Source organism: Echiichthys vipera (genome assembly GCF_963691815.1).
Source record: "Echiichthys vipera genome assembly, chromosome: 17".
Taxonomy (NCBI): Eukaryota; Metazoa; Chordata; class Actinopteri; order Perciformes; family Trachinidae; genus Echiichthys; species Echiichthys vipera.
The window spans coordinates 4,606,472-4,623,178 of NC_139842.1; the positions used below are offsets into that span (position 1 = coordinate 4,606,472).

Below are 16,707 nucleotides of genomic sequence, written 5' to 3' on the forward strand. Positions count from 1 at the left end.
AGCTTAGTCCATAGGTGACTTGGCTGGGAACAGGAGGGTCGCTGTTTCAAGTCCCTGTATGGAGCGTGGACTGGTGGCTGGAGAGGTGCCAGTTCATCTCCTGGGCACTGTCGAGGTGCTGTTTAGCAAGGCACTGAACCCCCAACTGCTCGGGGCGCCGGTCATTGGCAGCCCCCTCGCTCTAACATCTCTCCATTAGTTGCAAGGATATAGGTCCTGTCTGTGCATGTGTGTGTATTTCGGGCCTGTGTGTGTGTAAAATGAAAAAAAACAGAGTGAAAATTGAATTTCCCCATTGCTTCTTCTTCTTCTTCTTCTTCTTCTTCTTCTTCTTCTTCATACTGTGTGTCCAGGAAAGCATTCCCTTCGCTGTGGTGGGAACCGACAAGGAGCACCAGGTGAATGGAAACAAGGTGCTGGGACGGAAAACAAAGTGGGGAATCATTGAAGGTAAAGCATCAGTTCAACATCAGTGTTCACACCTGCAATAACATTTACTTCTGTAATGTATACTGTATACAGATAGTGATCTAATCTTGGCAAAGCGGTTGAAGAGGCGGCTTTAACGACTGTAGCAGCTGCCTCTAACCACAACAATCTGTGACGATGGTGATATTTCTTCCAGTGTTTTACTGTATACACCCCCTGGCCACACGTGTGCATACTGTTACTTTGTCTACATTTGAAGTGTAATTACGGCGCAAAATCATCCCATGGTATTTTTTGGCACTTACATACATCAAATAAGCCATCGAGACAGTTTTTTCCGTCTATAAGCTATTTATAGGGATTTCCTGGAGAGTAGCTAACAACAGGACGTGGCTAACACTGATTAGCTTGGGGCAGTACGGTGAAGGCATTGTGTTAAATAATAAATTCCTTGATTAATAATCCTAAAAACCGTGAAACAGTGATATTTTCTCTGATAATAATTGTGATATCAAAATCTATTATCATCACATCCGTAGCATTATCACAGAAAGTTGTGTTCTTCACTTTTCCGACACAGCCGCGGCCTGTGAGATGACACACACTGACGTTTTATACTCTGCTCATGTACAGCCGGTTAGACCTCCCATCAGACTTCTCCATTTTAATCATTTTAATTGTTGCCAAATTGGGTCATGTGATATTTAATTAGACCTACCGATACATGCGTCTGATAGTTTAACACAATGCCATATTTTTCTCTGAATGAGTTTATTTGTACAATTCAATAATAAATAAATTAAATATATCTTTGTATCTTTCCACAGTCGAAAATGTGGCACACTGTGAGTTTGCCAACCTGAGAGATCTACTCATCAGGTGAGTTTGTCTGTGCTGCTACACTCATAGGACACCTTTAAGGGACCACTACGATGTTCAAGTGAAGGGTCATGGAACAAACAGTAGCTAATGGCTAACCTGACTCGCCGGATGGTCTGTTACACAGAACCATCTGACAGGGTTGGTTCACTAGAATCTGATTGTGAAAGAGCAGCCACATTCAAAACAAACCTGTCAGGTGATTTGACGGACCATCTGTTTGAAGAAGAGAGAAAACAATGAAGGAAAAACTAATGCTATTTTAGCATCTAAGCTAACCTCTTTAGGAGCCACCCTTGTTGCCACTCATGCTGTCATCATCCCCAGCTCCCCCTTCAACTGGCAGTAGCTCCTTACAGGACACTGATTGGCCAGTCCAATGTCAATGAACCCAGACACATTACTTTGATAAGATGGATTTTTCGTGTTACTTGTGTACGTGATTCTCGCGTGATCTTGTGTTATCGCCAGAATTTGGCAGCTGTGCAAGGTAAGCTAAATCAGAATCAGAAAACCTTTAATGTCCCACAGACGGGGAAATTCTTTTGTCACAGCAGCAACAGAATATGACAAAATAAGGTAAAAAAATAGCAAAAATAGATAAAAAATAGCAAAAATAAGCAATAAAGTTACATTTAAAAAGGGAAGAAATAGAAAGAAAGGCAATTTCTGGCGGCCAAACCAAATACGGTTCTAATACTGTAACCCTACCATGAAAATATTATCAGTGGTGAACAAAACACCTGTCCCTGAATCTATTTTAAAATTCATATACATTCAAAATGATGAAAATGTCTATTGTAAATATTTTTGTATATTTATGCCTCTGTGTCGGCAATAGCCGCAGCTGTAGGCTCTATGCTTTTGGGTGGTTGGTCCATCCGACTCTTGCAAACGCAATATCTTAGGATCGCCTAGAGGGATTTCTTTCAAATCTGGCACAAATGTCCACTTGGACTCAAGGAAGAACTGATAAGATTTTGGAGGTCAAAGTTGAGATACTTTTCAGTACTTTACATCTGTTGAGTATTGAATTCACACAGAAGTGTACAAGATTAGGAAACACCATGTGGTTATTTCATATACTGTTTACTTATTGGATTACTAGAAAACATGCTTTACACTGGAGGTAAAAATTAGAGAACAAAGTCATAATACTTCATTTATTCTGATATATTGTTATTTTTGATTGTTCAGAATTTGATAGAATATCCGCTGTGGCTATACCACTGCTGAACAAGCCTTTTTTTTTTTAAAGAACCAAGGCACTTCAACAGAAACCTTTATTTTGTGAAAGAAAATTAGAGAACAGTAACCATTGTGGCAGAAGAGAAGGCTTTGTAGTCACCTGGTCCAATGGGACTGTAATGGATTAACCTGAATCAGATCAATGGGCAGCAAAATCAATATCAAGTGTTCAATTTTTCTGTTTGTGTTTCTTGCAAAGGTCTCACCTGCAGGACCTGAAAGACGTGACACACAACATTCACTATGAGACCTACCGCGTACGACGGCTCAACGAGAGCAACATGAACTTCAGTGAACTGGGTCTGTCCACCCGGCCGCTGGAGAACGGAACTGCTGACACATGCGAAACAGAGAGCCACCTCTGATCTGCACATCGGTCTCCTTATTCCTGCACCTGCCAGAGGAATGCTGATGCTCTTCAGCCAATCAGAACGAGGGATGTGAAAAAGAAAGCCACTTCTTTTTTTTTCCCTCATAAAAAAATGAGATGGAGAATTTTTTTTTTTTATTATTATTGTTTTTCCGTTTTATTTTTTTTTCTTGTATGGGACAAGCTAGTGGATTGTTTTTAAATGAGAAATTCTGTTTTTACACAATACATAAGAAATGCATCAAATACGGATGTATGTGAAAGAAATGTGAGCTCAATTATTTTCTGGAAGGACGGTGACGTACACTGTATACAGGGCAGGGGAGCGCATGAGAGGAAACATTAACACAAGTCCCCCCAGTGGTGTCTAAGCATCTTCGTATCGGCTGTATGAATTGTAAAGTATACGGCCAAAAGTATGTGGACAGCGCAGGCCTTATCACGCAGCATCATTGTTCAACCTCACTAATTCTCTTGTGTCTGAATGGGAGCAAATCCCTGCAGCGGGTTCAACATCTGGTGGGAAGACTTAAACCAGAAGAATTCCAGTGGTGTCAGCACGCAAACACACACACACACACACACACACACAAACACACACACACACACTTTCAACCATGACATATGGGTGTCCTCGTGTTTTCTACAGATGTAGACTTTTTTTTTTAAAGCGCGTAGGCCGCATTTGAGTGCCAAAACAGTCGATAAATGTTGAATTTCTCCGCCCTCTGTCTCTTTTAAAGAGTAACTACACCTAAAAACATTTTGGAGCAATTGACTTCTATTTATTACTTGACACAGATCGAATAAAACTAGTTATTATGTCATCAGTTGAGAACATAATGCACTAGTAGAAGTATTTACCTCACAATAGTGCTCAGTACTCCACCCAGTGGATAAAATGAGCATGTCCTTCATTTTGAGATCCAAACTTAATAGGGTAAGTCGTTAGTTACACACGATAAATGCTCAGCATGAAATCCAATAGCTGAAGGTGTGTCATTGACTTTGCAAGAGCATGATCAAGTCTCATTCTCACATTTCACTGAGATCAGGTTTAGGATAGGGTAGTTGACGGGTGAAATGTATGCTACAGTTCTTTTTTTATAATTAGTTGCGTTTTTCATGTATGATATTTCAGTTTTTAGCGGATTTTATCCTATTACCTTCTGACTGCAACTCTGCAGTCCTGTGGCCAGAGGAAACATATTGGATGGGCTTCTGACTTCCCTGGGTGGGCCTCCTTTTTTTGTTTTTTTGTACATTACTCATTAAAAACAATGGGTGTTAATAAGAATATTTCATTTCGTGAATTTGGGGACGGATCGATGAGGCTGCTGCACCTGTTGCGTTATGATCCTCTTGCAAGATTCACAGCGTTTTTCTGATGGGGTTTCCTTGCTTAGTCGATTTACGCATGCAGTATGCTTTTGTAATTTAGCCAATAAAACACTTCACAATGTTTTTTGTGCAAAATACGTTAACGATTTTGCACTTCCAACGCAATGAATCACACCTTAACAGCACCGCAAGAATGTGTAACAGTATAAAAACAACACAGTAAAGAAGAAATCGAGATAACGGCACTGCACATATGTGTTGTTACTCTTATCTGAATCCATTCCAAATTTTCCTGCCTAAACACATCAATAGAACCACTCTACAAATATTATAGGAAACCATCTGGAAAGCTTGTGATGCTCACATTAATTTAAACAAAGGATATAATGGGTGACAATGCAACAGTAATAACAAACCTCAGTGACCTAGTGGTGGGGTTGCTGCAGCACCCTCAGCATCTCTGCTTCTCATGGCTACGGTTGAGAGCAACCAGCTGTCGGACGTACATGGTGCATCACTCAACAGTAGTCCATGAATACTTTCCTCAGTACGCCGACTTTTAAAACTTTGCATCACACATTGACATGGAAGAGGCTTATAATTAGCTGCAAATATACTTGACTAGTCAATAGTCAGTAACACTTAGCCTGCATTTGATTTTACAGTCTTTATGTGGACATGGCAATGTACCTCCTACAGTCTTTCTATCAAGAATCCACTGACAGAGACCCGGCCAATCGCATTTTCATGAAACATGACATCATCAACCCCGCCACCTGCCGAGACAATATCTCGTGATCAAGTTCAACAAAGTTAAACTCAACGTGAAGCTTTGTTACCAAAAGCAACTATTTTATTCACTTGTTCGCTCGCACCAAATCGAAGTGACCAGGAGGCGAATGTTTATCATGTGCAACTAATTTTACCTAAAGACTTCTCCCAATTCCTCAGTAAAAGTTGGCCTCTCTTGGTCTTGGACACTCTTAGTGTTATTTAGTAGTCCTCCTAGTGGTGATATAACATGTTGTGTAAATGCGGGCCCTGGTACTTATCCTTTGAAGTGTGTCACTGCCCTGTTGCAGTGATGCCCCTGTGTACTGACACCCTGGAGTACACTCAGACCTTACTGCAGAGAGAAGTTAGACCACTAGAGGTCAGCAGAAACCAACATTTGACAAAAATGTGCTTTAGTGCCATCATGTGATAAGGTGTGTAATTGGTTGTTTTCTCTCCACCTGGTGTCAGCAGGGTAGAGCTTCTTTGAGTCTCGCCAGACTCCTTCCCTTATTCTGTGTTTCAATGGAGCTGATCACACAATCGCACACTGGGTATTGCATTTTTAGATTGATCCACATTAGTGTGAGCATTGCCTTCATTGTATCTTCGTTATCCAGCATGGGCCGTGTTCAGCCATGTCAGTATACTCTGTAATGATTCATTGGTTGTCTATTGTGCTTCAGTGACAATTTGCAGGATATTCCTTCAGTAATATGTCTTCTTCCATTTCTGCATTTACAATTCAGATTCAAAACATTTAAAAAGAAGATGTTATCCGAGGACACCTATGTAAGCATGCTTTCTCTGTGCACATTCCTAATGTCTGCCAGTCCTCTGCTGTTGTTCACTGAGCAGCTGGAGCTGGAGTTTGACCTTCTGTGCCTTGGTTTTGCGTTTATCTGTGATGGAAATACTAACATTTTCCATCATCATAGACATTTTCGCCACAGGGAAGCAGGTACACAACAGTGTGTAGAAGTGTAATGTTGACTCAGACACGTTAAACTCAGTTATCAAAATATCAAAACCCAGTAGTGCTCGACTTTCTGGCTGCAGACCGGAAACGGACCATGGAACATTTGCCGCAAAAACCATAAAAAACACATACTTGTGTTGGCTATTATAGGCTTAATGTGGTATAATCATTGCATCTTTTCTCATTTACAACTTATATGTTGCGAGCGGCACAGTGGGATCCAAAGAGACAGTGTGTGGCAGTGATGGTAGCTGATGCAGGGCATTAGCCCAGCAGCTAGTAGTCGGTAATAAAGCAAATATAGCTTTAGGTCAGGTTTGGGCAGTACAGGTCAGGTATTAAAAGGACTGTATGCAACATGCATAACTTAATATAGCAGCATGAGTTTCTCTGTTAGCTCTTTTGACAGCCGGTCCGACAGCATGTGCATATTAGTGCATTTAGCCAGGAAAAAACATGGGTATTTTACATGTGGAGGCAACTTCTTTTCCAGTATTGCGAGCACAGCCCCATTAAAGGTGCAGGTACGGACCAGGTTCAGGTCTGGTGGTGTGTTCCTATTAATGTTGCAAGTAGCTAGCTAGAAAAAGGCATCTGATACCCTTGTATAGCAGGATATATAGTGTAGGATTTTACGCGATGGCGTGTCAAAACAATTGTTAAAGTCAAGATGGCAAAGTATGCTCAGCTGTCTTTCTGTGAATGAATGAAGATGAAGATATATATTTTTAAAAGCTGAATAGATTCCTTTCTGTAACTACATATAATCTAAGTGAGAGTAGGCTCCATGCTAATACGATAGCATACACAGTGTGACGTAATGTGGAAACATGGTGACACTTGAGCATAATCAGACCTAGTGTTGGTTTCACCTGATTCTGTTGCTACATCTGGTTACTAACTAACTGGTAACAGGCCATCCATGATCCACAGTGACACCAGACCCTCCACAGACCAAACTCACTTTGATTGTGACCACAGACAGCATGTCAGTGTTACTGTCCTCTTACCTCTCAGCTTTTGCTCCATATCCTGAACCTCTCTGTCAACCTCCCGCCCTTGTATTTTATACTCAGCATGTACTAACAGTTCCTGTATAATTATTGTCTTTGTTTTTTTATAGTATTAATGATACACATGTTAACACTGTTGATTTACAATTAAATACTTGTCACCTTCTCAGTCCAGTGTGAAGTCATTGTAATTAACCTTAGGCTACCCTATTGCTTTTCCCACAGCCTCTCTTCCGGGGCCCCAGACCACTAGGGGCCTCAAAGGAACCCCTGTGTGTCATCCAGATTTCCACAATAAACTTGCACGTTATTCAATATAAGTAATGCCAGAAGTTTGACATATTTGGTTTTGACAATTTGATTGATTGCAAACGTACAGTATTAGGGTATTTTCCCCATTAAATGCAACCACACCGCAAAGGATGCCCTTGCATTATTACATCATCTTGTGGCCCTGACTTTAAAAGGGGTAGGGTGTGAAAATCTAGTTTTAAGACCTTAATTATTTCATGCCAATTTGTACTAGTCTCAGAAGAAAGGTTGTGTTTAATTCAAATTCACCACAAACTAACTGACGTGCAGAAAAACCTGGTATTATACAAGCATGGTAGTAGTGGTTTGGGTTTTGCCTGGGGTAAAAAAGGAATCTTAGCAATCTTGTAACAGGTTACAGACCCTTTGACACACGCACTGCAAACCTGAATTTATATGGTAGGGCTGCATGTGTGAACGCTAATATAGTTTCACCCTGCCAGCTCTGGGTACAAAGACTGGGTAAACCTCGAGTGGGCTTGTGTGAGTAGAGCTGCCCATTCTCCGGTCGATTCTCAGAAATTTATGACGTGTTTTATGACGTTTATGATACGCGTCAGCAAACATCAGAGCAAAACAAACCTCCGACAGTGAGCAGGAAGGGTGATTTACACGAAGACGGCAACAAAACAACGAGATTCGAGAACGTCTGTTGGTAATGACCAACACCAAAATCATCAGACAAATTCAAATAACAGCAAGACACTGTTTTACATTACAGACAGCCTCTGTCTGCACAGTGTAATCGGTGTCAGGTTCTCTCCTGCATGCTCTCAGCCCTGTTTTTAGCTTTGTGATGATGCATTTCAAGCTGATTGAGTTTCCTCAACACATAAAAAAACGCTTCATCCTTCAATTTATCTGAAAAACTCTTCATTAAAAATCACTAGATTTGAAGATACCCCTCTAGTCTTCCTCTCAGGGTCTCATGTCTTCAGGTTGTACCAGCTGAGGAGGTGTTGAATGGACATTTCTAGTTGTCCCTAATGGGTTACCAGTGTCTAAAGTTGCAGCATTATTCTCATTATCCATTCATTGTCTCTGTTGGCTGGAAGAATCCCTTAAACTCTAATCCCTCCTTCTCCCTGATAAGATGCTTTGTGAGGGTCCTCACCATTTACATTTGTTGTAAGTGGTGGTTTGTTGAAGTATATATACTATACACTGTGATCTTTATGATCCTGTACGCGGATGTGGTTGAGAGCTCCAGAAAAGACCTTGTATAGTAAAGAGTCTTTTGTCCAAAGGTACATATTGTCATTGGATGCGTAATTAATGTGTCTGTTATTTAGTCCAACCCGTACTTTACAACGTTACATTTTATTTGCTTAAGAGCTGCAGGAAAACTAATAATACATATTGTGACCAGATCCATCCTTTTAGGCAACATTTCATCTCGTCAATGAAAATAAAGACATATGCATGTGAACAACTTTACACACCATCCAAACCACTTGTTGACTACATCTGGCTCTGGCACTTTCTTTCAACCTTTTTCAACCAGGGCTGGACCATTGAAAGAAAAAAATCGAACCCTGACCTCATATAAAATGATATACTGTAGACACTGGAGATCAAAATTAGAGAACAAGTTCTTCATACATATTTTTTAGCGTTCAGAATTTGATAGAATATCCGCTGTGGCTATACCACTGCTGTACTAGCATGATTTTTTAAATATCAAGGCACTTCAACAAAAACCTTTATCACAGTGAGCAAAATCAGAGAACACTTTCAGATCCCTCCTAGTTAGTGGTGATCATCTGCACCTGGAGACAATTGACTTAATTGTTGGACACCCTATTTATCTGGCAGCTCTCCTGGTTACTTTGCAAGATGTCAAGCCGCTCTAAGGTGACTGAAACGTTGCGACAACAGGTTGTCAGATAACCAAAGGGATGACCCTCATTCAAAGCAAGGGCCTCTACACTTCCTATTCATTTTTTAACCCTATAGCCCTAAGAAAACATTGTTTAAATATTCTTTTCTGACACAATGGTTACTGTTCTCTGATTTTTCCCCACAAAATAAAGGTTTTTGTTAAAGTGCTTTGGTTATTTAAAAAAAAATCTTGCTAGTCCACAGTGGATATTCTATAATAATAATAATTCTGAACGGTAAAAAAATCAGTGTTTCAGAATAAAGTATTTATAATTTGTTCTCTTATTTTGATCCCCAGTGTATATAACTCATATTTGTGTTATCTTACATCTGTGTGATCAGTTCGGGTGAGCCGGTCTGCGCCAAAATGCAAAGGACGATTTTTTTTGTCCCAGTCCAGCCCTGTTGACCAGACATGCTGGTGTGGTATAGATATGAGTCAGTGCTTCTTTTTTTCCCAATTATCTGCAGGTACCAAAGCACAAAAGCCACCGGTCATTAGTGCAAAGATGGTCTTCAGTCAAAGTAATATCAGTACAGGCACAGGTTGGCTAAACACACTGGAATTGAAAGAGCACACAAATTCTGCCAATTTCAACATTATCAGTAAACTGTCAGTATTTATTTTACTGCTTACTTAAAGTTGTGCTGTACAGGGGTTGTAACAAAATGGTGACAGATGTAGACCAAAGACTGTAGACAGTAGTAGAAGTGAACGGCATTGTATACCTTAGAGAATGTACCTTAGAAAGGATTGTTGTTAATTGTTTGTAGGACTGTGCATGTCAGAGTTCATGATAAGAAACTTACATTTGAATCCTTTGGAAGCTCATTGAAAGCAAAACTACTGAAAAAGATCAGCCATCAAATTGGGAGTGAGGGTTTGGGAGTGCAGAAGCAGAGCTGTTTGTGCAGAACACATCTGTTAGGGCTGAGACCAATTAGTGATTCATCAATTCATTATGGACACATTTTTTGTTTTCTTCACAAGTAGCTATGGTGTGAAAGGATTTCTGACCTGACCGCTTCACGCGCAGCCAATGACGTCACACACGTGTGTTGGAACAACAACAAAAGACGCCACACTTTAACACAGACATGGAACTGCTGCAACCGTTGCAACAGCCGGTAACTGAAGATCCATCTCTGCTCTCCAGAGCGGCTGACTGTCTGCTCTCCTCCCAGCGAAGGACAGTGTGGCGGAGGGACAGGCGCTTCCACTGGCCAACAGGCTGCTGTTCAGCTCTTTTTCTGTAATGAGTGTTGCTTTAAAGTATGCTAGTTAGCTAGCTTGCTAATATCCTCATAGTCTCCAATCAGAAGGACTAGCCAGAACTAGTGGAACTAGGTGGAACACCCTGATCAGCGCCTGCTCGGTGAAGCGTGATGTGGGCAATCACACATGAATTCAGAAATGACCGTACTCACAGCAATCGCATAGCCAATGATTATATATATATATATATATATATGTATTCGGATTTAGGGCCACATACTCGATCAGATTTATCTGATTTGTGTCGACATTACTCAGATGAAAAATCAGATCTGTCCAACAAGAGCAAACAAATTTGGGCCACATATTTACGTGTAATATGAATGTAGCCTTAACGGTCGTTTACACTACATTTCAGCACTGTCTACTTGTGATTTGATCACAGAAGACTCATTTTACAACCAAGTGTAAAGAGGGTCTTGGTCTTAAGCAAGCCCCAACCACAGCGACTTCCTGGTTGATGCCAAAAAATGCCAAAAACTGCAGTTCTCTGAGTGGCCACTATTTTCTTAACAGAGCAATTTCTCTTTGACAGCCATGTGAAATAGGCCATTTTCATAGCATAATTAAACCTATTTAAGGCCTGGTACAAAAAAAATAATTGTAATATGTATGCTTAGATCATATCTCCATGACAACACTGAGGAGGGTGTTTTTTTTTTTGTTCCAGGCTAGTTTTTTTTTATTGGAGGTTAAAGTTTCTGAATAATTAGGGGCGCGGCCTTTTGAGTGACAGCTAGCCGCTGGCCCTCACTTCCCCTCGGAGGTAAACGTCAGCCAGATGGACTTGTGTCCCTCCCCCAAACGTCACATCAATGCCCTTTTTTGGTAAGAGGAAATGAGGCGGAGTTAAAGTCTGGCAAGATGGCGACTCCCATAGGCGAGTATGATTGGATCAAGTTGAGAGAACGGACCTCGACTTAGATGCTACGTCCATTCTTTATACAGTCTATGGTCTTAAGTTTCCCAAACCAAAACCTTAGTAGGATTGTACAAGATGCAGCCAATTATTGATAATTAAGAGTAGGACAAAAATCAAAACAATGAAACTCTATGTTCCAGGTGTGGTACTAGCCCTAGAGGGAAAAGTAGTGAGCACTTATCAAGTAAGCATTCATTTATTCATGAGTGAGGTGTATTTGTTCATGAGTGACCACTTGGGTGGACATTTACAGTCATAACAAAATCAGTATTCTTGTCATCCTGTGGTTGTCTTTTATGTATCATGTCACCATAAAGTTCCAATAAAATCTTAAGCTCTCCCAAACCACAGCTAGTGCGCTAGCGCTAAAGCTAGCTTGCTGGATTTGTTTGTTTTTCTTTTTATGAGTCTTGTCAGAAATAAGCTTCCATAGATTCTTTATCTTTCAAGATCTTGCCCTTTGTCATCTTAGTAGACAGTGTAAACATTGCTTAGCAATGACAGAGTTCAGTCTCAGACTTCAAATGCTTTTATGTATATCATACTCTGTATTTCCACATTCAGGACAATGACAATGAGTAAATATAACTCTTCACCACTGTTTGCCCCCTTATTCTTTATGATGGACCCAACAGCAATACAAAGTTGACAAACACTTGCACAGAGGAAAATATACTCTTGCGCATTATGACGATTTAAAAACTTTAAGTCAGTGTTAATGATGTTAATGGCCACTGCTGTCTAAAAGAGTGTGTGTTAAATTTGTAATAAGTAGATTATTTCACAGAGGGGTCTGAAATGTCAGAAAAAAATAATTAAAAAAAACAACAAAACAAAACCAGCAATCAAATGAATTCAACTAACTCAGGCCAAAATTTCAAAGTTCCAAAAAACAAAATTTCCTTATAAATAAACCACGTAAATAAGACACAAATTAATTCAAATAAATAGATAAATAAATAAATATACTTATGTACAATGAAGAGATTCAGAACAACCTCTAAAATGAGCCTTCTTTAAACACAACGCAGACCAACTAAAAACATGCATGGTCTGCCATGTCCGTACAGTACAGTCCGTTTCAGTGTAGTCAGCGATCAGCTAGAGGCAACCTGCCACATTTGATGCGCTGCTGCAGATGCATTTGGCACAACCTAATACTGGCTGACACTGATCCATCCCTTCAGTTGGCAGTCAGCACATCTGAGGACACACAAGAGGCAAAAAGCAGCACAGTGGCTCATTTCCTTTTTATATCAGATGATCGTGGGAAAGAACACGACCACTGGCTTTAAAGTTATCTCTCCTTTGTAACATTAATAACTTATTTCCATGTTAAATGAATACTTTGGTTCATGGGAAACTTTACTATTTTGCCTTCTTACCCAGAGTCAGACACTTTCTGATGCCTTTTTGTGTCAGTGTAGCCGTACAAAGGCATGTTGAAAACAGAGTTTAGCCTAGCTTCGCTAAGTTTACAGATGTGGAGTCTAAAGTCTAAGAAGAAAAAATATAATTTATTACAACTTTCATGTAAGACTGACTAGCCTGTTGGTTTATATACAACCTGCGTGACCATCTGATTGCCACAGTAATGTCTTTCTGTTGTAGCTTTGTGGTTGCAGTAGTGATGGCCAAATGAAGCTTCATAAAGCCCTTTCTTTACTTTCTGAAACCACTAGAAGGTGCTCTCTATTCACCAAAGGGTTGAAAGCACACTGATCGCAGTTATGTGCGGAGCGGGTGCACTCACACTGCTCAAACGCACTAGGCTTTGGCTGAAAAAACGGTTTTGGCCCGGTGCAGAAGGACAAAGGTGTGAGTGCGCCCTGAATTACCAGAACTTGCTGATCCAAGTCCAATCCAATACATCAAATTATTCTTTACAGCTTACAGCTGGTTACTGCTAACCCTGTATGGATGTGATATCATGAACAAGTGAATAAATACACACATACATACATACATACATACAGAATTAATGCCATAGAACTTTGTTTTGTTATCGAGTTTGACAGTCGGTCAGAATGAAAATAGAACATATAAAAATCTAATTTAAAATTATTTTCTGGGAGCCTAAATTACAAGGTATCTGTTGGGTGCATAGACTTGTTTACTAGCCAATACCAGCATTTAGGCAGTATCGAGGGCTTTTCATATACTCGTATTGGTATTGGAACAACTCTATTACTACCATTAAGAAACCAATGACTGTAGCTGTTGAAATAAGACCCACATTGAAATAAACCTGAATTATCCTTTAAGACACTGAGTTAAACTTCCTTCTATTCTATCAGTAATTTAGATTTAGAGTTGAGATGGTGTATGCTGCGCTTGTCCCCATATAGATATTACATGCTCTCCGTGAAGCTGCTTGGAAAACCGGAGCCTTCAGTAGATCAGCACTGGCTTTTAACCCTGGATGAGCCTATTTCCTCCCGACTCAGAAGGGGACTAAGCACATCTGAAAGGCTATACCGCAAAATGCTGCGCACCATGGGGAGAAAACTTATCATTCAACAAGACAACTGTTGTCACATCAAACATACCCCACCAGGACAGTGGACAAATAAAATGCGAACGGGTTGAAAAAGCAACAAAAGATGAACAATGGCATCTCATTTTGTATTTTTGTTCACATTTTATGTGTTTGCCTTCAAAAGGCAATTTGCAGTTTTAAGTTTCATATAAACTCACTTTGTTTGCAGTGATATAAGGAACATTATAATGAACTGTGGGTTAAAACATTTTAGACCAGCCATGGATTGTGGGGCTGAGGACTGAAAGGAGCTGTTATGTGATCCCATTGGCATCAACTAATTGAGCTAGGCTAGGCTAAACATGATTCAGTACATAAACGTAAAAAGGCCATTCTTAGGTTTATATGACTCTGGGTTTGTAAGGAAAAATGTATAATTCCCACAAACTAAATTATCTTTTAAAAACAACAACTTTAGCTCATTTTCATGTTTATCCCTGGCTAGTAGTGGACACTGTAAGAACTGCTATAATATTAAATACTGAAATCCCCGAGCCTCCCTTTTTACCTTTGAAGCAACCTGACCTTGACAAAGCATTAGCAGCTTCAGAACCACTTATGTTCAAACTCAAACACTAAACATCATGTGTTTCTATCAGCATTTAAAAGATGGAAAGAATTTGGATAAAATGACCTCCCCAACAGAAAGGTCGCTTGCAAATCTGAAGTCATTTATGAGTTTGTGTCCCGAAATATGAAGTCATCGCTGTCACTGTCGCCTTGTTTTCTATCCAGGATTATTTTCGATTCATCATCTGAGAGAAAAGCACTGTATCCTCAGCAGAAACACTCAAGTATTAAAGTCAGACGATTTCCGCACGCTCTCCACTTTCTATTTGACTGACTGCTTGTTCATGTTGCGCTGCCTCAGTGACACATTTCCCCTTTAAAAACACAACATTCACAGTTTACGACAGCTTATCCTCCAGATCTGTAAATTAAATAATGTGTACAGAAAAAATGAAGAATTGGGAAGGGTTTGAAACAATAAGCCGATCAACTCCAACACAAAAATGTAAACAGTTGTTTTTCAAATTCTCTCACCTTTTTTTTTCTCGTGTATTTCTGATAAGACACAGAAATGGAAAAAAAAGTGGTGGTATCCCACAAATACGGGAACCTGTGAGTCCATGACGCACACTTCACAGAGAGAGAGAGAGAGAGAGAGAGAGAGAGAGAGAGAGAGAGAGAGAGAGAGAGAGAGAGAGAGAGAGAGAGAGAGAGAGAGAGAGGTTTCCATCCCTGTCATTCACTTCCTGAACTGCATCTGTAGCTCTCTCTGATTCCTGTTCCTCCAGCTGGCATATGGTGTCTCTCTCTAAACAAGAGAAAAACTGAACCTTTGATACCCTCTAAGAAAAAAAAACATCAGTTATATTACACAGAGTGATGGAAATAGAAACGTCAGTACCCATGGTCTTTGAGGACTTACATTTGTTTCCCTTACCATATACAGTATGTGTGTGTGAGTGTGTTTACAGTGTATGAGCGCACGTGTGAGTTCCACCATATCAGCTCAAACACAAAAGTCTTTATTCCCCTTCTCCCAATTCCTCTACGCTGCATCTGGATATGCGCATGTCACTCCCTTCAGTATCCATTCAGCTAAAAAAAAAAAAATCATCAAAGTCTTTAGAGAAGCCCTCCTCCGTAAACAAAACCATTTGTTGATTCTGAAAAAGAAACTTGCTGTTGGACAAGACGTCACACCAAGCTCTTCGCTCCAGCATCTTCTGAAATGAAGCTTAAATGCCATCCCATCATCCTCTGGGGCTGGCGTGTACCATCATCTGCCTTCCTGCCTCTCTGTCCGCCTGTGGGTCAGTCTACTCAATGGGGTGTGGAGAAAGACGGGCGGGGGGGCGTAATGAGGAACGGTGGGGTATGGTAGGAACAGTTCAGTCTCCTGGCTAGTATTTGAGAAAAGAGTGAGGAAGAGTATAGGAGGAGGAAGGTAGAAGTATGGCGGTCGGTCGGTCGGTCAGTGGGATGGGTCAGTGGTCTTACTCGATGACCATGCAGTGGGGCAGGTGCTGGGAGTAATATTTGAAGAGCTCGGCCGTGGCTCCGGGGCAATTGGTCAGCTCTAGCTCCTCCAGCTCCTGCAGCTGGATGAGGCCGGACAGACCGGTGGTGGTCAGCAGGGGGCAGCCTGGGAGGACACAGTAGGAGGGACAACATTCAGCTGTGTAAAGCTTTTACTGTGACCAGGTCATCTAGGCCATGGGTGTCAAACTGATCCAGTAAAGGGCCGTGTGGCTGCAGGTTTCCATTCCAACCAGCCCTTTACTGGATCAGTTTGACACCCATGATCTAGGCCAGTGCTGCCCAACCCTGCTCCTGGAGGGCCACTGTCCTGCATGTTTTAGGTTTCTCTCTGCTTTAACACACCTGAATCTAATGATGTGCTCGTTATCAAGCAGTGAAGCTTGTCACAGGTTTGAAAATCGTTAGACTCAAGTGTGTTAGAGCAGGGAGAAACCTAAAACATGCAGGACAGTGGCTCTCCAGGAGCAGGGTTGGGCAGCCCTGATCTAGGCCATGGATTTCTAAATCAGTAGAGCGGGCACTAGATGGCACTAGAAGGCTCCAGAACATTGCACAGAGTAGAGTTAAACGCAATCCACTTAGATACAGTGTAACATGGTTCAATTGTATAAAGAGCACACTTACAGTATAGACCGGCCAACAGTCACACACACTATTGTCTGAGTTTAGTTTCTTCTTACCATACATATATTTTC

General features: G+C 40.8%; 2 protein-coding genes across 3 annotated transcripts in view; one reads left to right on the forward strand and one right to left on the reverse strand.

Moving 5' to 3' along the window:
- The window catches only part of septin12 (septin 12), a 53,966-nt gene extending 46,764 nt beyond the window's left edge, over nt 1-7,202 (forward strand). For both annotated transcript variants that reach the window (XM_083931158.1, XM_083931159.1), the window contains exons 8-10: nt 354-450; nt 1,257-1,308; nt 2,756-7,202. In XM_083931158.1, coding sequence (XP_083787284.1) covers nt 354-450; nt 1,257-1,308; nt 2,756-2,921 — 315 coding nt within the window. In that variant the 3' untranslated portion in view covers nt 2,922-7,202. The remainder of the gene's footprint in view (nt 1-353; nt 451-1,256; nt 1,309-2,755) is intronic.
- An 8,764-nt stretch (nt 7,203-15,966) lies between these two features.
- fbxl16 (F-box and leucine-rich repeat protein 16) overlaps nt 15,967-16,707 on the reverse strand; it is a gene marked incomplete at its 3' end in the record, with an annotated part of 34,880 nt that continues 34,139 nt past the window's right edge. Inside the window, exon 7 of the mRNA XM_083931834.1 lies at nt 15,967-16,115. Coding sequence (XP_083787960.1) covers nt 15,967-16,115 — 149 coding nt within the window. The remainder of the gene's footprint in view (nt 16,116-16,707) is intronic.